The sequence below is a fragment of the Eulemur rufifrons genome, chromosome 2 (genome assembly GCF_041146395.1).
Source record: "Eulemur rufifrons isolate Redbay chromosome 2, OSU_ERuf_1, whole genome shotgun sequence".
NCBI lineage: Eukaryota > Metazoa > Chordata > Mammalia > Primates > Lemuridae > Eulemur > Eulemur rufifrons.
In genome coordinates, this window is record NC_090984.1 from 57407986 (window position 1) to 57433274 (window position 25289).

Genomic DNA, 25289 nt, shown 5'->3' on the forward strand with positions numbered 1-25289 from the left:
ATTATGATAGGGGAAAGGAGGCCTTAGTATAGGATTGGGCTCAGTTCCCAACACAAGAACAAATGGGGATTTATGGCTAAGGAGCAGGTTGTGTTGTCAATGGATGAAAAATTATTAATAGGAGACATCAAGGGTAGGGAGAATTCTTGCTAAACAGACCTAACCGGATTCTTGCTGCAGTCAGGCAAAGGTGAGGTTGGGAATTTGACCAGCCATCTAGGGTAATCAGATATGAAATGTGAAGGATTATTTCTACACTGACTTAGCAGAATTCTTGCTAAAATTGCATTATGCAGGTCCAGTAGGGAAGACGGCCAAGGTTGAGGGTTAGCTGAGAAGAAAGATTAGAAAAGTCTGACTAAATTTTGGTCAATGAGAGAGTCTTTGTCCACTCAAAGGTGGAAAATTGAGAATTGTCTGACATATTCACTTATTTTAGTAGACCAGCAAAACTCATGAGCACTCAAAATATAATTCTTTTTTAAAATTTCAAAGTATTACAGGGGTATAAATATTTTTGGTGACATGGATTGCTTTTTTTTAAATTTCAGAATATTATGGGGGTACAAACATTTTGGTTACATGTAATGCCTTTGCCTCCCCCAAGCCAGGGCTACAAGCATGCCCTTCCCCCATACAGTGCTCACCACACCATTATTTGTGAGTTTACTCACCCCCATCCCTGCCTCCCACTTGACGGGCACCCAGTGAATATTACTTCCATGTGCTCACCTTAGTGTTGATTGGTTAGTACCAATTTGATGGCGAGTACATGTGGTGCTTGTTTTTCCATTCTTATGATACCTCCCTTCGAGGGATGGGTTCAAGCCCTATCCAGGATAATATAAGAGGTGCTAGTTCCTCATTGTTTTTTTTATAGTTGAGTAGTATTTCATGGTATACATATACCAAATTTTATTAATTCACTCATGTATTGACGGGCACTTGGGTTGTTTCCACATCTTTGCAATTGTGAATTGTGCTGCCATAAACATTCAAGTGCAGACGTCTTTATTTTAGAATGTCTTTTTTTCCTTTGGGCATGGATTGCTTTTATAATGCTTGAGTCATGGTTATAAGTGTGCTCATCATTGTACCTATTAGGTAGGTTTTCACTCATTCCCTCTTCCCCCCTCCCCCCTGCTTGATTTCCATTAAATTTTAGTTCCCTCTGTGCACATGTGTGCTCATCGATTAGTTCTAATTTAACATTAGTACATGTGGTGTTTGTTTTTCCATTCTTGAGATACTTCGCTTAGGATAATGGTTTCCAGTTCCATCCAAATTGTTGCAAAAGGCATTAAGTCATCCTTCCTCATGGCTCAGTTGTACTCCATGGTATACATATACCATATTTTGTTAATCCATTCATGAATTGATGGGCACTTGGGTTGATTCCACATCTTTATGATTGTGAATTGTGCTGCAATAAACATACATGTGCAGGTATCTTTTTGATAAAATGACTTCTTTTGTTTGGGTAAATACCCAGTAGTGGGATTGCTGGATCAAATGGTAGGTCAACTTTTAGTTCTTTGAGGAATCTCTGCACTGTTTTCCATAGAGGTTGTACTAATTTGCAGTTCCACCAACAGTATATAAGTGTTCCTTTCTTTACTGCCATAGATACCCTATTTGAATCTTCTTAAAGGCAGTAAATGTTATTCTTAAAGTAGCAAAAATAAATATACTTACTATGATAACATGATTTGAAGATATAGATACACTATAAAGGTATAAATAAAGTGACACGCACATACACACACACATACTTGCTCCTCCATGATCAATGTTTCAATATTCACATGCAATCTTATTTAAAAATCATTCAATGACTATCCACTATTACTGTATAAAACACCAAAACAAAGTGTTAGGACAAGTAATGGTCTTAGAAGTTGTATCTCAGTGGAAAAGCTATAAAACTTTTATAATTTTAATTGATTAAACAAATAATTTTACATTTTTGATAATTTTAAATGCTTGCTTTAAACTCCATTATGATAATATCAGAGAGAAGACCTATAGCTATTATATAAAAATATTATCAAATCGTCTATGCTATCCAATTTTGATTATTTGAATTTGGATTCTTATATAAAAATGCTCTGAGCTGGTAATTCTTGTGAGAATTTTTTTCTGAAAAAATTGGCATATTTAGAATAGTAGACATTCAGTTTTCTTCTATTTCTTGGGAATTTAGGGAATATTAGATTTAAGTAAGCACTTATTCATTTCTATAAAGAAATACTAACAGAGATCCTTGAAGAGGTTTTATATCTAATTTATTAGTATATCCTTGGAGTAGGAAAATATTTCACATTACACATTTGAGAGAAAAAGTCTTCTCAGTTATGAAATACAGTCTCACATAAATCTCCTAGTCTTAGTTCTACAACTTCAGCTACAGTTCAAGACTCAGATTTACAAAAAAGTTGAAAGTATAGACAAATACATAAAATCTCACACCGGTCCTCTAAGAGCTATTCTACTTTTAGTTAAGTCAAGAGAAATCCTTGCACAACACACAGATTTTTTAAAAAAGCAAACTAACAAACCACATTCTCGATCATCTCTCATCTAATAGGCAATAAGTCTCCACTATTCCTATAGAGATTACCACATGATCAAATCACAAAATCAAATTTGTAATTTTTGCTGTCACCAATGAGGAATTACCTATTGGACATGTACAAATCAGAACCAGAATTAAATTTGGCCAAAAGCAAGAAAAACAAAACAGAAATCAGAGTGTCAGTGAAGGTAAAGTTTTGCTATTATTTGATATTTGTTATGGGAAGCATGAAGAAATATGCTTGAGCTTAAACAATCCACAAGGTGCATTGTTTGGGAAACACATTTAATTGGCTCCAGAAGATGTGTCCACCTGGATATTCTGATGAGATCTTTAGAGTGGTCAAAATATAATTTTTAAAAAGTTAAAAACACAGCTCATATAAAGTTATCACGTGTCATTTATCTCACTGCTGAGGGAACCAGCAAGATGGTAAGCTGGTTCCAATTATGTTTTGATGAATTCAGTTTCTAGGACTGAATGAATTCCTCTGGAAATGCTCTTCAAGACCTCTCTATTTTACCAATTCCGTGATTCTGACTGTGCCAATGTTTCATAAATGGGCTGAAGCACAGTGAACACTTTGAATCTTTTAAGAGACAAACTGTAACTGGCTGTATAAATAAGAAAACATTTTTTGATAGGTTTTTTTGTAGTTTTTTTTTTATGTTTTAAGTTTTTAGGTCAGTAAGATTTATTGACTAGAATTTTATAACTTTTTGTTGTATTGATGTATTTTTTTTTAGTTTTTTTTAGAAACAGTGGAGCCTCTTTGTTGTCAAGCGATAATTATAAAGTCTTATTTTTTTTTTGTTTTTTTTAAGAGTCTCAATTTTCACATTTCACGAATTTATTTTCTTTAATTTAAAACAAGGTGTGATGGTAAATTTTATGTTATGTAAATTTTATTGCTATAATACATTTTTAAATTTTTTTTATTTATTTATTTTTATTTTTTTTTTATTTCAGCTTATTATGGGGGTACAAAAGTTCAGGTTATATATATTGCCCATGTACCGCCCATCCCCCCGAGTCAGAGCTTCAAGCGTGTCCATTCCCCAGACAGTGCGCATTGCACTCATCATGTAGTTATACCCCATCCCCTCCCCCCACCCCCATCCCCCCGAGTCAGCACATTTAAGCGTGACCATTCCCCAGATGGTGCGCAACGCACTCATCATGTAGGTATACAACCATCCCCTCTCCCCACCCCCTACCTCAGTCTGATACCCAATTGGTGTCATTCCCAAATGTGCATTTAGGTGATATTACCTATTTGTCCAGAGAAGAGAAGTGATTCTCTACCAAAGATTGTGCCCAAGACACATAGCCTGTGCATAAGGCTGAAAAAATGACCAATTTTAACCCCTAGCTCATTATAATACTAAAATCCCCACCCTGGGAGGGACTTATCCACCATTTTTTGATCATGGGATGTATGTACTAGCATGATTTCTTACCGTACTTGTGTGCGCTGCATTTCACCCCAAACATGTAATGATGCTCACTCCCCTTGTACCTTATTCATTTTACCTCCAAAAAAACCCCTGACCCTGTTGATCAGGGAGACAGTTCATACCTCCCTCCTCCCAGTAGATGCATCTCCTGAAATAAATTCTTTCTTCTTTGACAGTCCTTATTGTCTCTGTAATTGGCTGTGTGGCCAGCAACTTTGAACCACCCCTCTTGTGGGTTCATTAACAAAACCCAAGGAAAAAATCTAGAGTTAGATTGTGCCTATTTACAAAAATGCTCTACATCTTCGTAAATTAGATTTTTCTCATATAGTCTCTTTTAATGTGCCATTTTTTCCTGTTGGGATCCTAACCGATACAAGAATTTTATACATAAGATTTAGATCCATGTGTAGGCTCATGCCTTTAATCCCAGCAATTCGAAAGGCTAAGGTGGGAGGATTGCTTGAGGCCAGGAGTTAGAGACCAACTTGGGAAATATAATGAGACTCTGTCTCTAAAAAAGAAAAAAAAAAAAAAAAAAAAGAAAGAAAGAAAAAGAAAAAGAAAAAAAAAATTAGCCGTAGATCCCAGGAGGTCAAAGGTACAGTGAGTTATGGTCATGCTATGCTACTGTACTCCAGCCTGGGTGACAAAGTAAGACTCTGCCCTTTAAAGACTCTGTCCCTTAAAGACAAAAAAACCCAAAAAACCCCACCCAAAACCAAAAGATATAGAATCATTCTATATTTTGAGACATTTTAAAGAGTTTAAGGGGGCCAGCGTGGTGGCTCATACCTATAATCCTAGCAGTTTTGGGAGGCCAAGGAGGGAGGATTGCTTGAGGCCAGGAGTTGGAGACCAGCCTGAGCAAGAATGAGACCCCCATGTCTACAAAAAATAGAAAAATTAGGCTGGTGTGGTGGCATGCTCCTGTAGTCCCAGCTATTTGGGAAGCTGAGGCAGGAGAATTGCTTGAGCCCAGGAATTTGAGGTTGCTGGTGAGCTATGATGATGCCACTGCACTCTAGCCTGGGCAACAGTGCAAGATTCTGTCTCAAAAAAAAAAAAAAAAACAAACAAAAAAAACAACAAAACTTTAAAATAAAGAAGTAATCAATATGAACATTGCTCAACTTTACTATTAACTTGATCAGGGAATTTCTAATTAAATCAATTCTCTAGGCTAAAAGCCTATATACTGGGTGGGACATGATATATTGTTTGCAAGACATGGATTGGAAAGTTCCTCAGCTCTGTGACAAAATGCGAGATTTCACTCTTGGAACCTGGAAACAAGGTCTAAGTGACATGACAGAGTGTAGATTTTTTGACTAAGATGCTGATGAAATATTCTTGGGTTCATGCGGGATATAAGCCCTAGAATGAGGACATTCAGTGTTCTTTAGGTCTGATAGTTCCACTCTTTAATGGTCATGAATCCACCAACCCAGCAGAAAGGAAGTTATCAATAAGCTATGTCCACCAGCTAATGTAATTTATCCTTTGCCCTAATTGGTAAGTATCTCACACAAGTAAATATGTGAATGTATTCTTTCTGTTGACCAATTAAATAGCACCTGTGGTCATGGGGGGCACTTTCATATGAGACTAGTAGTATACATTAAAAATATTTCCCAACAATTCTACTTCTCATTATATATCCTTTGGAAGTATTAAATAACGTACACATGTGTACAAGAAGACGTGTAAAGAAATTTGTCTATTGTTACCTGTAAAGGTAAAAATTCGTAAACACATTCACTAATGGAGGAATGGTTAGATAAACTATTCTGATGGCCGTTCTCTACTCGTTCTTCCATATCGAATTTTCACAATGTTTGTTCTGCTCTGTGCCCTGTAATACTGAATTTGATGGACTAAATCAATGGGTGGCTCTTGTCCTCTGGCTTTTGCTTGGGTGTAGCTAATGGAGGCTATGGCAGAAATTTGGAGGACTGGAAGACAGCGAAATCACGGTATTTATTCCCCCAGTTTCCTCCCATCCGAGCTTTGTGTTAGCAAGTACTCTAACCAAAGCCCTTAGCTCTCGTTGGTAGCCTTCTTCTGCTATTGCAGCTCTTTCTCTGGTTTCTGGTACTGCTTCTTCCCACTGCCCCTCAGCATTGGGGATAGCAATGGCTTCCTGTTGTAAGCTAGTCCTGGATACTTTGCTATTCCTTGTTGATTTCCTTTAATGCTGTCTGCACCATTGTAGATTAGATTTCCTCATTGACTCCATTTGAATGTGGTATTTTTTTCCTGGTGGGACCCTGACATGAGTATTTGTGCATGAACAAGCCCCAAGAAATAGCTCCTTAGTATGATGTCTTGGATTAGTTGGCTCACATATTTGAGGCGTACCTGTGTAATTTCCTTATATTTAACATTTGCTTATGTTCCTCTCATAGTCATTTCCTACAATTCTATTTTAAAAATATTTTTACCCTTTTTTTTACATTTTAGCTTTGGCCTAATTTTATACTTTATATTTCAGCTTTGTTCAGTTAAACAAATATTTAATATGTGCCAGAAAATGTACAAGACACTGGAGATATAGAGGAAAATAAGGCAACATTTCTGTCCTTGAAGAGCTTCCATCTGCAGGACATGGAGAGAGAGACAGATAGTTTCAATATCACAGGTGGCTGTAGTGATAAAGTATGCAAAAGATGCTATGGGAGTATAAAGAGGAGCAGAGAGTGGAGTAGTGGTTTTTTGCAATAGCTGTGCATGAGAATTATCTGAGGCACTTCTGAAAAATACTAAGACTTTTGGCCCACATCCCAGAGAGTGTGATTCAGTTGCTCTGGTTGGACACATTATTATTATTATTATTTTGCAATTGAGACTATTTTCTTTTCCTTTTTGCCTTTTTCTTCCTTGTTATTCTGGACATTTTTAAATACACAATAAATCACTATTAACTATAGTCATCCTATTTTGATACTGAATACTAGATCATATTTCTTCTATCTATCTGTATTTTTGTGCCCATTAACCAAACTTTCTTTACCTCCCCCTCCATGCTACCCTTCCCAGCCTCTGATAAACATTTTACTCTCTAACTCTATGAGATCAATTTTTTAGCTCCCATATATGAGTGAGAACATACGATATTTGCCTTTCTGTGCCTGGCTTATTTCACTTAATTGCCTCCAGTTCCACCCATGTTGTTGCAAATGACAGGATTTCATTCTTTTTTATGGCTAAGTAATATTTGATTGTGTATATATACCACATTTTCTTTATCCATTCATCCATTGATGTATACTTAGGTTGATTCCATATTTGGCTATTGTGAATAGTTCTGCAATAAACATGAAAGTGTAGATATATGTTCAATATACTGATTCCCTTTCTTTTGGGTATATACCCAGCAGTGGGATTGCTGGATCATATGGTAGTTCTATTTGTAGTTTTCTGAGGAACCTGCATACTGTTCTCCACAGTGGTTGCACTATTTTACATTCCCACCAACAGTGTACAAGAGTTCTTTCTCCACATCCTTGCCAGCATTCGTTATTGCCTGTCTTTTTGATAAAAGCCATTTTAACTGGAGTGAGATGATATCTCATTGTAGTTTTGATTTGAATTTCTCTGATGACTAATGATGTTGGCCATTTTTTCATATACCTGTTGGCCATTTGCATGTCTTCTTTTGAGAAATGTCTATTCAGATCTTTTGCCCATTTTATTATTATTATTATTATTTTTTTATTTTTTGTTTGTTTTTCAGCTCATTATGGGGGTACAAAAGATCAGGCTATATACATTGCCCATGCCTCCCCATCCCCCCGGGTCTGAGCTTCAGTTGTGTCCATTCCCTAGACAGTGCACATCACACTCATCATGTAGGTGTGCACTCCTCCCCTCCCCCCACCCCATCCCCCCCAGTCAGAATTTCAAGCATGTCCATTCCCCAGACAGTGCGCATTGCACTCAACGAGTAGGTATACACCCATCCCTTCCACCTAGCCCTGACCTCTGTCCAATACCCAATTGGTGTTATTCCCAAATGTGCACTCAGGGAAACCAGTTTGCTGGTGAGTACATGTGGTGCTTATTTTTCCATTCTTGGGATATTTCACTTAATAGAATGGGTTCCAACTCTCTCCAGGAGAACCAAAGAGATGCCATATCGCCATTATTTCTAATAGCTGAGTAATATTCCATGGTATACATATACCACATTTTGCTAATCCATTCATGAATGGATGGGCATTTGGGTTGTTTCCACATCTTTGTGATTGTGAATTGTGCTGCTATAAACATTCGGGTGCAGGTGTCTTTTTTATAGAATGACTTTTGTTCTTCTGGGTAGATGCCTAATAATGGGATTGCTGGATCGAATGGTAGGTCGACTTGAATCTGTTTAAGGTATCTCCACATTGCTTTCCACAGGGTCTGCACTAGTTTACAGTCCCACCAGCAGTGTATGAGTGTACCTATCTCTCCACACCCACGCCAACATGTTAGATTATTTGATTCTTTTTCTGTTGAGTTGTTGGAGCTCCTTACATATTCTAGTTATTAATCCCTTGTCAGATGAGTAGTTTGCAAATATTCTCTCCCATTCTGTGTGTTTTCTCTGCCATTTGTTGATTATTTCCTTTGCTGTGTAGAACCTTATTTTTAGTTTGATACAATCCCATTTGTCAATTTTCGCTTTGGTTGCCTGGGCTTTTGAGGTTTTACTTAAGAAATCTTTGCCCAGACAAATGTCCTGGAGCATTTCCCCAATGTTTTCTTCTAGAAGTTTCACAGTTTCAGGTGTACATATCTGACTCTTCTTTTACCACTCTCTACCCTGTACTTAATATTCCTTTAGTACTAAACCACTATAGTTTCTCAAACATGCCATAGCATGCTGCACCTCATTCTGCATGCTATTAGTTCTTCTTGTAATTAACCCCTCCTCCCCTCATAACTCTTTCTCTTCAGCCTCTACTTAAGTATTACTTTCCCTAGGAAATCTACCTAGTTCCTCCCAGGTAGATTTAGGGGTTCTTTCTTCTGTGTTCCTACCCACAGCATTGAATGTGACTTTAGTAGAGCTATTATCAGATTGGATTCATACTTCATTTGTATGTATATGCCTCCTGAGCTCTAAGCTACTTGGGCAGGGACTGGCATATGGGTAATAGTCAAGAATGGGCTGAACGAATAAACTTCATTTCTAGGTCCTAGCTATCAAGGGACTCACAATCATTTGAGCTTTTTTTTTTTAATTGACTTTTGTTGTCATTTTAGAGATTGTACATTATATGCCATTTTTTAAATGTGAAAGAGATTCAGGTAATTTCTACTGCCTATTCTGCCTTGTGTGTGCTTAACCTGATTGAAATTTGTAGTGAAATCCACATGATTTTGATTAAATGTGTTCACACTCCCCAGGCATTCTGCTTTATTTTAAACCACCAATGACCAAGTCAGAATTGGCAGATAAAATTGCTAAAGGTGATGCTCCTAAAACATCTAATTTCAGTTTTGTTTCCTCCCCAGTGACTTGTTAAAAGATTTATTCTTTTGGTTGTTCTTACCAAGCCAATCAGGTTCTAGGGACAGTTTCCCTGATCACATGAGCAGAGTTGGCAAATCCGGTTTCTACAGCAGTACCTGGTCATTATTCTTCTGTGCTGTTAATTAACTACTTTTTTTTATTCTTTCAGCTTTTTATTTAATAGCAGTGGCACAAGCAGAAGCTCAGTTACCAAGATACTCTAATTACGTGATGATTTTGTGGTCTCCAAAGAGGTAGGTGAAAGATATAAAGTCAAGATAACAACAGGAAAAAAGTGACTTGATCTATTCAATTCAGTTTCAGAAAATAGTATAGTGGCAGAATTTTCATTTATAGCTATTAGATAAGTTTTTGGTTGTGGTTGGGTAGGTTATAGTGTAGGGAAGAAGGAAGAGGTCACATTAGGTGGTACATAAAGGGCTGCAGACTGTGGAGAAAGGCAAATAACTGACTTTGCTTTTTACGTGATCTTGGAAATGTATCATGAGTTTCCAGGGTGAAACTAAGACTATGAAGGAGAGTCAAGATCAGCACAATACAGTGTTTTCAGCATAGGCAAGGGATTTGGGGGTTCAAATGATGACTTAGAAAAGGATTTATTAATTTTTTATCTCCTTAACCTGTTTAATAAGAGTGACATCAATAAAAGTCAATACCACTTGCTCTGTTTTATTTCTGTCTTTGCAGAAAAGTTAAAACAGGAAGAAGTCCGTTAGAGACTAGTGTGTTATGGCATTTCTTGGGACCAAAACCAAATTATATACACAGCATTTGGAGAAGGATTGACTGGTAAACTGTCTTTCTAAGAGCTCACCTGCCCTCACTTGCATGCCTGATTGCAGACCTATCATCATTTTCAGCTGTGATGAAGAAACACTGCTAGAATGGTATTGATGGGGGAATTAATTCTTATGCTATGATAGTATATTTATTGGGCATTTAATTGTGTTTTTTTCCTCTCTGATTTTGGCCACTACAATGTAAAATAGAAGTAGATAAGTTTCAGGAAAAAATAACAAATTTAGGAATCCAGGGGCATGGAAATTGACCTTAGAGGAAAGGTGAAAGGAATGGATAACTTAGTCTGATTATTTAATTCAAGTACAGTAAGGATTTATATGAGAGGGTTCCTAATAACACTTGTATATTTACTTTTATTTTATTTTTTTATTTTTTGTATATTTACTTTTATAGAGAAACAGACAAGTGGATGTAGGCTTAAAACAAAGAATCAGAAAGCTCAGTTGGGAGCAGGGAAGAAGTTTTGGATTGTCCGAATGATGAAGCATAAGAATGGCCAAAAAAGAGAAATGTTGAATTCTCAAGTATCATGTCTTAGCTAATTTAGATATGCTACTGATGTGACTGGATCAGAAATTCTATTTTATTTCTGTGGCTTTATTAGTAGGACACTCTTTTTCTCTGTTTTCTTCAACTTAAACTTTAAAATGTATAAGAAGCTCTTCTGGGAGACTGACCAAATCCATGTGAATCTGCAACAGAAATTATGTTGTGTAGAGAGCAAATGTCAACAGAGTCATAGTTTGTAACTTTAATGTCCTTTAATTAAGAAAAGCAAAAGAAAGCATGGTGGAGGAAAGTCTTAGAGAACAAAAGATTGAAAGCGTCCTTTTAGAACAAGCTCAGTTTACCCAGAGCAAAAAATAGCTCGGAGTTAGCAAGCCTAAGTGGCAATTCACTTACTGTCATATGTAACAATGGCATTAGTGGCCAAAAAAAATGTTATTCAGTGCTCAGGTAATGTTTGACTTCTATACTTTATATACTTTTAAATAGATACTATTAATATAATATGATTAATTTTAATTTTCTCATTTTTTCCTCTTTAGGCAACATGGGAGTGAACCTCCCAAATGAGCCAATAAATAAAGCCAACCATTCTGTAGTGTCTGAATTTGTGTTCCTGGGACTCTCAAATTCCTGGGAGATCCAGATTTTCATTTTTTTCTTTTCTTGTCTTTTGTATGTGTCCAGTATCATGGGAAACCTCCTGATAGTGGTCACTGTAACCTCTGACCCTTACCTGCACTCCCCCATGTATTTTTTGCTGGCCAACCTCTCTGTCATTGATCTCATATTTTGCTCCATTGCGGCACCCAAGATGATTTGTGATCTATTCAGGAAGCGAAAAGTCATCTCTTTTGAAGGCTGTATAGCTCAGATCTTCTTTAGCCACGCTGTTGGGGGCACAGAAATAGTGCTGCTTATAGCCATGGCGTTTGACAGATACGTGGCTATATGTAAGCCTCTCCACTACCTGACCATCATGAACTCGCGAATGTGCATTCTGATTTTAGTGGTTGCCTGGGCCATTGGTCTCATTCACTCATTCATTCAGTTGGCTTTTGTTGTAAACTTGCCTTTCTGTGGCCCTAATGTATTGGACAGCTTTTATTGTGACATACCTCGGCTCATCAAACTTGCTTGCACAGATACCTATAAACTGGAGTTCATGGTAACTACTAATAGTGGGTTCATTTCCTTGGGTGCTTTCTTCTTGCTTATCCTCTCTTACATCTTCATCCTGGCCATGCTTCAGAAACACTCCTCAGAGGGTTCATCAAAGGCTCTTTCCACTCTGTCAGCTCATATTACTGTTGTGGTTTTATTCTTTGGTCCACTGATTTTTTTCTATATGTGGCCATCTCCTTCAACACCTCTGGATAAATTTCTAGCCATATTTGATGCAGTTTTGACTCCTTTTCTAAATCCAGTCATCTACACATTCAGGAACAGAGAGATGAAGATAGCAATTAGGAGAGTGTTCAGTCAGTTTATGGGTTTTAGAATAATCACTTAAATGGCTTTATTGAAACACAGTATTTCCAAGTGACTATTGAAAGTTCATAATAGGCAAACCTCATAAAGAAGGGACTTTCTACTATGCATCACTTTTATTGTTCACAGACCATCATTGCCATATGGTGGGTCTATTTTGTTCCCACTGAAAAATGTGTGACATTTTTCCTTGAAGAGAAAGAAGGATTTTTTTATACAACCTGTAGAAATCAAAGATTATATTACCTCTTACTTTTCAGTTCCCCAGTAACCATGCTAATAATATTGTTCACATATATTAAATAATGTTGTAAATAAATTTGTTTCTCAGTATAACTGTACTGCACTTTTCAAGCTGTCCTGCCCTATAACTGATATACTTGTTAACATCATGCTTTACTATCTGTTTGCATCCCATACTTCCCTTTTTATTTGTTCTGCATTATTATCTCGGCCTTTTGGATACGAGTAAAATGTAGCAGTCATCTTTAGGATTTGTGGTCACTTATACTTCTAATCCACACATCATGCTTTGTTCCATAGGTTAGAGAGTGTTTTCTACTTAAAAGGGCAGGTTTTCAAATAGCCATGGTTTTGTGGGCTACATGGCCTCTGTTGCAAACACTCAGTTCTGCTGTTGTAATGTGAAAATAGCCACAGACAACACATAAATGAATAGGCATGGCTGAGTTTCAATAAAACTTTATTTACAAAAACAGGAGGCAGACCATATTTGACCCAATGGCTATAATTTGCTAATTCCTGAAGTAGATTGTGCCAAACATATAGATTTGTCTATTTCCCCAAATATCACATTCTTGGTGTTATAACAAGAGTCCAAAATGAAAGGCAGTATAGTATAGCACAAAATTTTCAGTTAAAATACAGAGATTCTGGTCCCAATAGCATTAACTCACTTAGTGTGTTATCTTACCAAGCCACTTTAACACTCTCTGAAATTCGGTTTCTTCAAAGGTGGCAATAGAACTCATAGGTTTATGATGACACTTAAATGAGATGGTATTTGAAAAGGCTTTTTCAATTTAAGTTAGTCAGGGTTCCTTTCCTTGACTGTAACCATTTGTTACAGTTACCATTGTTACAGTTGATTGACTCCAAAAGTCAATCAACTTAAAAATAAAGTTTGTTTTATCTTCTAAAAGTCTTATACACTCACAAAGGTATCTTATAATGTGTCTCCATGATCTTATCTTTTCATTGTATTCTGGTGTGTATTTTCATTGCTTTGCGTCACCCGCAGAACTAAAGATTTTATAGTTTACTACCTCCTTCTTCATGTCATTGGTAAAAAAAAGAGAAATATTTACAGAGTACATACTATATGTAAGGCACTGTTCTCAGTATTAATTCATTTGTACTCACAGTGGTCCTTGAGATGGATAGTTTTATCACCCTCATTGTACAGATTGGTTGATGGAGGCACAGAGAAGTCAAATAACTTGCCTAATGTTAGTAAATGGTAGATTTGGGTTTAAACCCAGGCTATTTGGGGAAAACTCTCAAAGCGTATTTTTCTTCTGCTCTTGCAGCACAACAATCATCAACACAGAAAAATTATTCTGTGACCAAATGCAGGGGTTTATTTTCCCATACAACAAGCAGCTGAAATCAGCTGGAAGTCCTCTAATTCATTTCTCACACTAGCTACCTGGAGATAGCGTTAGATCCCACAGGGTGAGGGCTCAGTTCCCAAGACTGCCGTCCCCCCACCACCAGTCACAAGTGTGGACCTACAGAACTTCTGACTGATTAAGAAGTTTGGGTTCTCACAACTTTTTCATGGGTCCAATTAATTTTCTAGAGCAGCTCACAGAATTCAAGGAAGCACACTTATTGGTTTATTATAAAGATATTACAAAAGATACAGTTGAAAAGATGTGTAGGGCAAGGTAAGGGATATGGAGCTTTCATACCCTCCCAGGGCCATTCTCCAGGAACCTCCTCTTGTTCAGCTATCGGGAAGCTCTCTGAACCCTGTCCTCTTGGGTTTTTATGGAGGCTTTGTTATATATGCATCGTTGACAACGGTGTAGAAATGTGAACAGAAAGTACACCTTCCAAACCCAGGAAGGCCTGTCTGTTCAGATCCTTCCTGGCCTCTCTGTGCAGGATTCCTTCTTCTAGGATATAGGGCAGGGCCCTCTCTGGAATGATGGTCTTTTGACCCACAATCAGATTAGAGTCCTGTTTTGGGCAGGCAAAAGGTAGACAGGAGAAGTTTAGTTTTGCAGGATACAAAATTCTAGGCTGGCAGTTGTTCTGTTTAAGAAGATTGAAGATGGGGGCCCACTCCTTGCTGGCTTGTAAGATTTTCACTGAGACGCCTGCTGTTATCCTGATGGGTTTTCCCTTGTAGGTCAGTTGTTGCTTACGTCTAGCTGCTTTGTAGAATTTTCTCTTTCATTTTTCCTTTGGCCAGGTTGATGACTGTGTGTGTTAGAGATGTCCTATTTGCTATGAATCTTCCCAGAGTTCGATTACCATCTTGTATCTGGATGTCTGAATATCTGGTGGTACTAGGGAAGTTTTCCTCAATAATTCCCTTAAATAGATTTTCCAGGCTTTTAGTGCTTTGTTCTTTCTCAGGGATACCTATAATCTGTATGTTTGTTCACTTAGCATAGTCCCATACCTCTCTAAGTGATTGCTCTACCTTTGTTGTTCTCTTCTCTGCCTCTTTAAATGATTGAGTTAGCTTGAGAGCCTTGTTTTCAAGCTCTGAGATTCTTTCTTCTCCTAGGTTTAATCTGTTGCTGAAAATTTCTGCTGCATTTTAGAAATCTCTGAATGACGCTTTCATTTCTTTAAGTTCTGTAATATCTTTCCTAATTTTGTCTAGTTCTTTAGTGACTTTTTTTTATTAATTTCCTGAGTTTTTTTTGGATTTCTTTTTGTTGGGTTTCAACTTTATCTTCAATTCCATTCATCTTATTTGCCATCCATATTCTGAATTCCATTTCAGTCACTTTGACAATTTCCTTGTAGTTGGAGTTCACTTCTGTAGTTCCACTGTGATCTCTTCAGAGTGTTTATCTGTTTTGATTTTTCATGTTGCCCGGGTTCTTTTGCTGGTTTCTTATCACCTGAGACCTCTTTTCTCCACTCAGGGCTTATAGGTTTGCAGGGCTCCTGTTCCTTGCTGGAAACTCTCCTGCTTAGTTAGAGTAAGGGACGGTCACTAGATGGCGCTCTTTTCACCCCCTACTCTGGAATGTTGACTTGGCAGAGGAGGGGTGTGTGCACTAGAAGCCTGTAAGGCAGCTGTTCTCATTTGTTCTGTTCACCTGTGATTGCCTCTGCTCAAGCCTGTGCTGAATGCTGTTTGAGTTGAGTGTTGGTAGGATGTTTGAGTTGTGAGCCTGGTGAGACTCTCTTTACTGAGGCTGGTGTTGTGGGGATTGCTCTACCCAGGGTTTCTCCATAGAGGTAACAGCAGCGGCTGGACGTGCTTGGGTTCTCAGGCTGTGTGCGTTTGCTTAAACCAGGTAGCAGTGTACTGGTGACTTGAGGCTGGGGGGTCCCTGGCAGGGCACTGGACTTTGGAGCAGTTTTTCCAGCCCTGCAACAGTGGTGGAGGCTCTGGGGTGGGGTCCTGGGGTCCAGGTTCAGTGCTGGAGACTTGGGGATGATGTCGGGCCTGGTGGGGGTTCTGGATGCACAGAGGTGGAGTCTTGGGCTCCAACGTGAAAGCCTCAGAGCTGGGACTGGGGAGGAGCCAGGAGCAGAGCTTCTGAGCAGGGCCGAGGAGCCAGAAGCAGGGCCAAGTGGATCAGAATCGGATGGCAGTTCTGATCCAACCTGGAAGGCGGGATCAGGGCCAACCAGCCAGAAGGAAGTAGGGGCCTTGAGGGCGGAGTTGGGCGCGCACTTGGCAGGTTGTTCCGCAGGCTTAGGGGCCCTGCAGATGCCAAGTCAGGTGGGCAGGTGTCAGTTCCTGCAGCCCAGGGACTGTGGAGTTCTCCACTCTCCACCCAGGGCCTGCTGAAGCAGTAGCCCAAAGCCTCTTAGGTCAGAGCCTGCTGCTCCCGGGTCATTTCCCATGCTCAGATCCCTTTGCTTTAGGGGAAAAGCGCTTGGCTTCAAGTCACCGGGTATGGCTCAGAGAAGCCACAAGTCAGTGCACGCCCTCCACAGCCCAGTGCAGATCTGGAGCGCTGCACCAGAGAGCTCAGGATGTCTTTAACTGCTGCCTGATCCCCACCGTGACTGTTTGGTGCAACAGCTCTGCACAGACTCCAGGCAGGTCCCCAGCTGCACAACCAAGCAGTCTGTGGGGGTGGTAAGAGCCCAGTTGCAGTTCAGTTTGCACTGTGCCAGCACAGCGAGTGCGGAGCCCCAGTGCTCTGTCTATCCGCCTATTGTTCCCGGGGCCTTCTCTGATCTTGTTATTTGTATCACCCCGTCACATTTTTGTTTTCCACTCTGAGTGTTTGTTGCCTTTCTGTGATTTCACAATGCTGCTTCAGAGAAGAGCGATACTTATGTAGGCAGCTGCCTATACCTTTCCTTCAAATCCATTTTGTAAACTGAAACCAGAGTAATATTTATACACGTGAAGTCTGGTCAAATCACCATTCTGCTTAAAATCTTTTTGACCTCTTCATTCTATTAGGAATGGTCTCCTACTACTTATTTCACCCTTATCCTGTACAACGCTTCCCCTCACTTTCTCACAATGTGGTTCCAGGCACAACTCCCAGTGGCCTCTCTGGCCTCACGGGTGAGCACAGACTGTTCTCTCTGCAGGGAATCCTTGGTCCTCCACTCTTAGCTAACTTCTATTTATCCTTTAGACCTCAGCTCCAATGTTATTTCCTTAGGGAAACCTTCCTTGACTTACATCAAATCCTTCTCTTATAGTAATTTCTACTTTATTTCAGAGTAATAGTCATGGTTGCAATATTACCTTTGTTTGTGTGATTGTTTGATCTTTCCCTACTAGTTTGTAAAACTCCATATGCAGGAACTAGGTATTACTGGCATTCAGCACAATGGTGTTCAATAAATTTAGTAAATGAATGAATTTTATGCTTTCACTTTAATATTTTCATTGTATTAATATTTATCTCTATATAATGTTTTTATTTGTTTTGTATGTACATGTTTTAACAATTTAGAAGATTTATAGTTCATTTTAATTACTCATTATATAAAACACAGTTAATCCTTTAAACTTTTGTCTTACCTCCAAGGGTAGTATCCATGGACTCTCCACTGCGAAACAGAAAGAAGTTAGTATACTCTCACTTTAACCCTTTAACCCACTTCCCTTTCCCCTCTTTGTTACTTAACTTTATTTGATTTTATTATTCTTAGTACTTCTGATCATTACCTTTATCTTTTAAAATAATAGTTAATCACACTTAATCTGTTGATTCTCTCCTACTGTGAAAATTGAAGAAACCAGAATATATTTCTACTATCCTTCTTTTCTTATTTTTGTTACTAATATAATTATTCCTTATACTGCTATGGTTTGTAACATTTCTTTCTTTTCTGTTCTTTAACCACGAGCCCCATGAATGTTTGATATTAGGCTTCATAATACTCATTACTACAATGTTATCTCTATTCCTTTTTGATTAGTGGTTTATTCTCTAATCATTTTCTTTATTAAAATGTCATGGAAACTCCATTTTCCTTTTTTGGGGGTGGGTTGTTTATGTTGTGTGTGTGAAGTGTGGTAACTTCAGATGCATCTGCCTTGATGTGGCTATATTGTAACACTTTTTTCTCTAAATCAAGATAAGCCCTTTAATCATTAGGTTCAATGCTTCATTCATTTCAGAAAAGTTTTCTTTTGTCTTTGAATACTTTTTAACCAAATATTGTGAGGTTTTTTTTTTTAAGGAACACTAATTTTTCATTGGTTGGATTTGATTTTAATCTATATTTTCTCTCTAATATCTTAAACTTTTAGGTTTTCTATTTCATTTTGCTCAGGATGTTTGAGTCTGCCATTTATGTTCCTGACCATATTTTTAGCAGTATCTCTTCTCTCCCTATTGTTTTTTCCTGCTTTTACTGATCTTATTTCTATTGTGGTTATCTTGATTAAATGCACATTGAATTTTGTCAGATTATTATTATTATTATTATTTTTGAAACAGAGTCTCGCTTTGTTGCCTGGGCTAGAGTGCCATGGCATCAGCCAAGCTCACAGCAACCTCAAACTCCTGGGCTCAAACAATCCTTCTGCTTCAGCCTCCTGAGTAGCTGGGACTACAGGCATGTGCCACCATGCCTGGCTAATTTTTTTCCATATATATTTTTGGCTGTCCAGATCATTTCTTTCTATTTGTAGTAGAGATGGGGTCTTGCTCTTGCTCAGGCTGATCTCGAACTCCTGACCGCGAGCAATCCTCCTGCCTTGGCCTCCCAGAGTGCTAGGATTACAGGCGTGAGCCACCGAGCCCAGCCTTGCCAGATTATTTTTTATCACCTTATATTTCCCATTATTTATTTCTTTTCACTCATGTCTTCCAAATGTCATTTCAGAGAACATATATTTAGAAAAGGCATATTTTAAAAAGACTTAGAAAATTTGCTTATAATTTTCACTAACTTCATGGTATAATCTTCTATTATGTGTATGCTCTGTACCTTATGTAATTTTCCCTTTTCTTTCTTCTTCCAGTATTTTTACATAGGTCATCACCTGTTTTATTTTTATAATAAAATTATAATACATAGTTATGTTGTACAATATTATTATTAGTCTTTGAATATTCTAGATATTTGTGAAAGGATATTGTGAAGAGGAGCTAGGGATGACAGTGAGGTATGATAGAAGGCTGCTGAGTGTTGGAATGTTGTCTCCAAAACACCTTTTATCTGTTGGGATGACTCTCCTGGGCTACCGGGTTAACTACTGGCTCACAGTGGAGACATGTTTGTTAGTTTTGTCATGTGTCTTGTGATTTATCCTTTTTTTCATTATATAATGGGTATTGCTGTCTAGTCTATATGGCTGTTTCCCCCTCCTCTTGCCTTGATTTTTCTTCCATTACACACACACACACACACACACACACACACACGCGCACGCAAGTCCTAATTATTTCAAAGGTGATAAGTCCCCACGTTTCTCTTTAAGCTCCTTTCCCCTGTCACTCTGTGGAGTGAGGGTCATATGCTCCAATGTTTCTGTTCCAAATAAAGATGACTGGTTTTTGTCCTCAGTGTATCTACCTTTGTAGAGACTGCTGAGCTTCCTGACTAGCTCAAGATCTTTAGAAACATGCACTTTATTTTGTTTTTCAGGTTTGTCCTATCTCAATTTTTGTTGTACATAAGGTTTTCTTCATGTGTTGTGGCTTGTAATTGCAGACATTTCCTAGTCTTTGTAAGGCTGTAGTTCACGCTTTTGTTTCTCTAGGTTTAAAGGAAGAAAGAGAAAAAAGCATCTTAAGTTGGGAAACTTAGGTTGGAAGTCTGAATTTATTTACATCATTGAGATTGACCTAGAGTTTTATTTTTGCTGTTGTATTTGCCTGAAATTTGTATTCAAGGTCATATGTGCCTCATGAACCTGTTGGGTAGCATTGTGACTTTTCTATAATTTAAAGAAGTTTGGTGTAGGAGAAAGAGGAAATTTTTGAAAGAGTCCTAAATTCATGTATGGCCTAACTTTTTAATATATGTGTAATTTTTGATGATAAATAATTTGTGATTATGTGGCAATAATAACATCTGTTTCACAGTGTCGTTGTGAGGATTCAATAGATTATGTATATAGAGTGTTATTTTTGATGTTACTTTAAACCTGTTTGCCCTTATATTCTCTCTACTTTTTTCATGGAAAATTATATGCTTTTATGTCCCTATGTCAATCTCGTACCTTTAAATATTATTCTGTGGTTAAGTTGACTATAATTATGGTAATCATAATAGAAATGATTACATCATTAAAAATTTAAAAGAGCAATGTTTAATGTTGCTCTGTAATTCACCCATTGGTCATCATAAAATAAAGATTTAAAGTATCCCTAGAAAATGGCAGAAGGCCTTTTTGCCATAAGAAAATTAAATACCCTGTATTTCTCCTAATTAATAGTTTCTGTGTTTGGCTACTCTGGGAAAACCAGAACGACCACAGGCAATAACTCCCCAGGCCATGTGATCTCAGTCTGGCAATCCCAGATTTCTGCATTACATTGGTCACTGCCCTCTGGGGCTGTAACTAGCAGGTCCCTTATTGTTTAAACAGCTATGTGTGTGTGTCTGTAGTGATTCTATATTGGATCTGGCTGATCTTGTGGGAACTATATCTATCTGATCTTTAATAATGCTTTTTTTTTTTTTTAGTTCCCTTGGCAAAACAGGTAGGTGAGAGGGACAGAAATAAAATCTATAGTGAGTAAATCAGTGAGCCAAGGTCCATGTCTGGGAATGAGGAAATTAAGTTTTCCTCAAGTAGGTGTGATGTCAGCCTTCTGTGTGGCAATTTGCTGTTGGCACTAGAGAAGCAGAAAGGAGCAGGAATCAGGCACTGTGAAGGGAAGATGCTGTGTATGGCAGTGAAGGGTATGAGCAGGGGAAAGTGAACATCAGCCCTCAAAGAATGAGAACAAAGCTGTAGAAGAATGTCAGGGAAGAATCAGAGTTTATTTTAAAACTACTCTTCCTCCTTTCCGAGTTTTCCCAACCATTTAGCCTCACTTTTTTTTTTTTTTTTTTTTTTTTTTTGGGTTGCGGGGGGTTGAGGGTGGGGGGAGTCTCATTTGCCTTCTTGTGTGGCCTGTGCTCTATGGTCAGCCCCGCCACCTGGTTGGTCTGCCCAATACCTAGAAACCTTTCACTCCTTTGTGACCTTCTGCCTTTCCTACCATTCCACTTCTCAGCCCTTGCTGTTCTCATAATTAGGCTCCTTTTATTTTTCATTTATTTTTATTTCAGAATATTATGGGGGTACAAATGTTATACAACTAGAACCATGTACTCCCAATTCTTCTGTGTAGCTCCTCAGATCTGCTCTATTTCAACATTCTCTCTCTTTTTTTTTTTTTTTCTTTTCTCCCTGTTGGGCTAGCAAAATCAACATTCTCTTAAGTGGACTCCTTCTCTGTGTTTTCTCTTTCTTCTATTTGAACCTATCACACTTACAGATACAGAATCTTCCCTAATTACTGGGCTCATCATTAATTCTTTGTACCCACATTTTCATTGCCTCCCTAAATTTATTTAAAAATTCCTGTATATCTTTGAGACCTTCCCAATGATAGGCAAAAATGAATCTTGACCACCTTTTTAATCTTATTTTCCTTTCTTCTCCAAAACAATTTACATGAATCTGTATGCTTCAACATTAACTCAGTGTACACCCAACTTACTGGCTTTCATATTTTATAATCTGCTTGAAATGAATTCTTTAGACCCTATATTTGTATATTTTAATATTTATCAACTTTTACAGCTGTACTCAAATGCCACATAACTATGCTGCCTTCTCTCAACACTGTGGCTATCTCTTTTTATTCAATTCATGCTTTAGAGGATTTGTTCCACTTCTATGACATGCATCACACAATGTCCGATGTGTATTTATATGCATGTTGGATAAGGATTGGCTTTGTACAACATTAGTCTTTCTTGATAGGTGACACAGTAATCAAATCTACTTTAAATTAACAGAATGAATAAGTGAGAAGGTAAGAGTGGAAATAGAACATAACTGTGACTAGGAATTGGGTCTTGAGTAGCCATTTGATTTTCTAATGTGCATAACTACCTGTTTTCTCCATCTGTGAAATTTAACTTGAAGCTGAAACTGAAGAATTTTATGTTTCTTACAAAATAAGGCAGTTTGGGATAAATCTGTTTTCCTGAGTAACAGGTATTGAATGGTTTGACTTCTTTGCCTTGGCTGGTCAACACAAATTTATACGTGGGTGGGGTGTGGTCTTCAGAAATCCCTTCAAGCACTTACCCTGACCCTTCTGCCTTTTTCCTGTCTCTCACTCTTATTGACAAGAGAAAAATTCTATGTTATCAGAAGTAGTCAGAAAAGATACAATTTTTTCTTTTCATGTGGGGAATTAAAATTTATGGCTTTGAATTGTAGGGCTTACCATTGTGGAAGAAGTATAGTCTGATCAGAGAACAAATCTTCTTCCTGTGTCACACAAGCAGTCTTTGATTAGTGTCTAAACTGAGGAGCAAAATTGTTTTTGGGGAAATATACTTAAGTGATTGAATGCAAATATAAACATGAGAGATTTACTTAAAGCCAGGTCTATTTACCATATCATAATGGAGGATTCAGAATTTGAAGAATAATTTCCTATACTTGAAAATGTACTATACTTTCATGTAGAGAGCCCTCAATATCTAATATATACCATTTATTGTGCTATACTATGTGGTATGTACTAGCTTAGATATTTTTACATATATAATTTATTTCTCATAAGGGAACATGCAAACAAGGGAAATATTATTATTCTCATTTTATTGATTTATTTTTGATTTTTTTCTTTTATTTTTTAAATTAAATATCATAGTTGAACACATTTTGGGGTTACATGTGATATTTTGATGCATGTATACAATGTGTAATGTTCAAATCAAGGTAATTGGAATATCCATCACCTCAAATATTTATCTTTTCTTTGTGTTGGGAACACTATAATTTTTCTTTTATAGCTATTTTGAAATATATAATAAATTATTGTTAATTATCATTTTTTGTTATACTATTGAATATTAGAAATTATTCTTTCTATCTCATTGTATATACCCATTTTAATAATGAGAAAACTGAAGCTCAGAGAAGTCTAATAACTTTGTTATGCTTACATAGCAAATGTCTAACGGAGCCTGGATTCAAAGTCAGGCCTGACTGACCTCAAAATCCAAGTTATTAACCATTCTACTATAATGCATGAAAGTAAGTCTGTGAACTTTTGCATTTTTAGGATTGAAGAAGAGAGAGATGAAAATTTGGACATGGTTTCTCGAATTTTGAGTGTTAGCAAACAGCTGTGGGATAAGTCCACCATGTAGAAGAACCACAGCCTTTGGAAATAACTACTGTGACCCTCAGTAGCAGAAGCTACTCCTGGAGTGGTAAGACACAGAGAAAACACACACTGGGGAGAATTTCATGTGCCTGATCTCTGTTGTTCTGTACATGTCCCTCTCCTGATTAGTGTATGCTAGGCTCCTCAAATCATAATAACAATTATTCTTACAGTGAATTGCATGTGTGTATATCACTGTGCAGTATAAAAGGCAATATTTCCATTATTATCATCTGTAATTTTCACAGAAATTCTGTGAGCTTGACAGGGCAGGTAATAGGAGCATTTACTTTTTTTTTTCTCCTTTAAATGCAATCAAATGTCAAAGTCAGGAGCAGTCCTGAATCAGTATATTAAAGGTGAGAAACTTATTTTATTTATGTTGTCTTTAACTTACCTGTGTTCTCAGAAACAGAGACTACCATATTTCATACTGTCTGAGACTTGTTCAGCTCTTTCTCTTTTTCCTTAAGGCTCTCTTTTTTCTTTGTCATTGTGCATATCTTTCCTAATTTCTCCTTTTCCCCATTTTTCCCCTTTTTTCCTTTTTAAAAAATTTTAATTATTATGGGTACATAATAGTTGTATATGTTTATAGGGTACATGTGATATTTTGATATAGGCATATGATACATATTAATCAAATCAGAGTAATTGTGGCATCTAGCACCTCAAACATTTATCATTTTGTTTGTGTTAGGAACATTCCAATATCACACTTTTTAGTTATTTTAAAGTATACCAGAAACTGATTGTTGACTATAGTCACTTTGTTGTGCTATCAAATATTGTGCATTCTTTCTAACTAACTCTATTTTTGCACCCATTAACCATCCCCACTTTATTCCCCCCTCCCCACTACACTTCCTATCTAGTAAACATCATTCTACTCTGTCTCCATGAGATCAATTGTTCTGATATTTAGCTTCCACATATGAGTGAGAACATGCAAGATTTGTCTTTCTGTGACTGGCTTATTATTCCCATATTTTTAATCTTCATTCTTTTTTCTTTATCTCTGCTTCGGTTTTCTGTGTCTTAGATTATTCCATAGACTTTGGAAAAATAAGTTGAATGCTGACTGTTGGTTTGGAGATTAAATGGTGTCTTATCTCTAGCGAGTAATATGTTGTAAATCTTAGGTGCCTTCTCACTGAGAGACCATTAGTGATGGCTACTATAAGTTTTCAGAAATTTTCCTTTATGTATGTTAAAATTATTGAAAAAGATGATGGAGAGAAGAGAGACAGGAATAATAAAGATCACTGACTTGACGCATGGCCTTACTACAGGCTAGGCTTATTAATCTAATTTATCAACTAAGCACTATCTACCCACTTTCTGTATGTACTTGGGTATACAATATGGGTAATATAGACAAGAGTAATGATAATTGATTCTAAAAAGTCTTTTCTTATTATATTGTTTAAGGTACACACATTGTATACCTCATCCTTCTCCTATTGAATTTTCACTAATTTCTAAAGAGCTAGATCAGTGTTTCTGTCCTTGGCATAGCCTACCCCACCTGCTATGGTGGCACTAGCATCTCCTGCCTTCGAATGTCTATAGCACTTTTTCCCCCAGAGCTCACCAAGTGTTTATCTTACTAGTCACTTAATATGTATTGTATACAACATTGTTACATGTACAAGTCATGTTTTTTCAACTGTTTTGGGGGTTCTTTGGTTTACAGGAATTAGAGAAAGAACAAATCAGTACAAAGGAGAATTATTAGTAAAAATACAGGAAGAGGTTGAGATTTTAGTTGACCTTTGAGGATAATAAAATTTAGAAAGGCCAAAAGGATAAACTTCACAGAAACATGACCTTTAATTTTTTTACAGGTTTAGCAACCAGTTAGCCAGCAAAATACAAAGAATGAGTACACAAAT

The 25289-nt window shown here is 37.3% G+C and overlaps 1 protein-coding gene across 1 annotated transcript; it reads left to right on the plus strand.

The window, feature by feature from the left end:
* The first annotated feature begins 11441 nt into the window (after nucleotides 1–11441).
* On the plus strand, nucleotides 11442–12374 carry LOC138377393 (olfactory receptor 4F15-like). Its single transcript, XM_069462284.1, has one exon. The coding sequence runs from the start codon at nucleotides 11553–11555 to the stop codon at nucleotides 12372–12374; it is 822 nt and encodes a 273-aa protein (XP_069318385.1). The 5' UTR covers nucleotides 11442–11552.
* The last annotated feature ends 12915 nt before the right edge of the window (nucleotides 12375–25289 follow it).

What these genes read in the sequence shown, in the direction of transcription:
- LOC138377393 (XM_069462284.1), top strand. Translation starts at nt 11,553, where the DNA reads ATGGGAAACCTCCTGATAGTGGTCACTGTAACCTCTGACCCTTACCTG.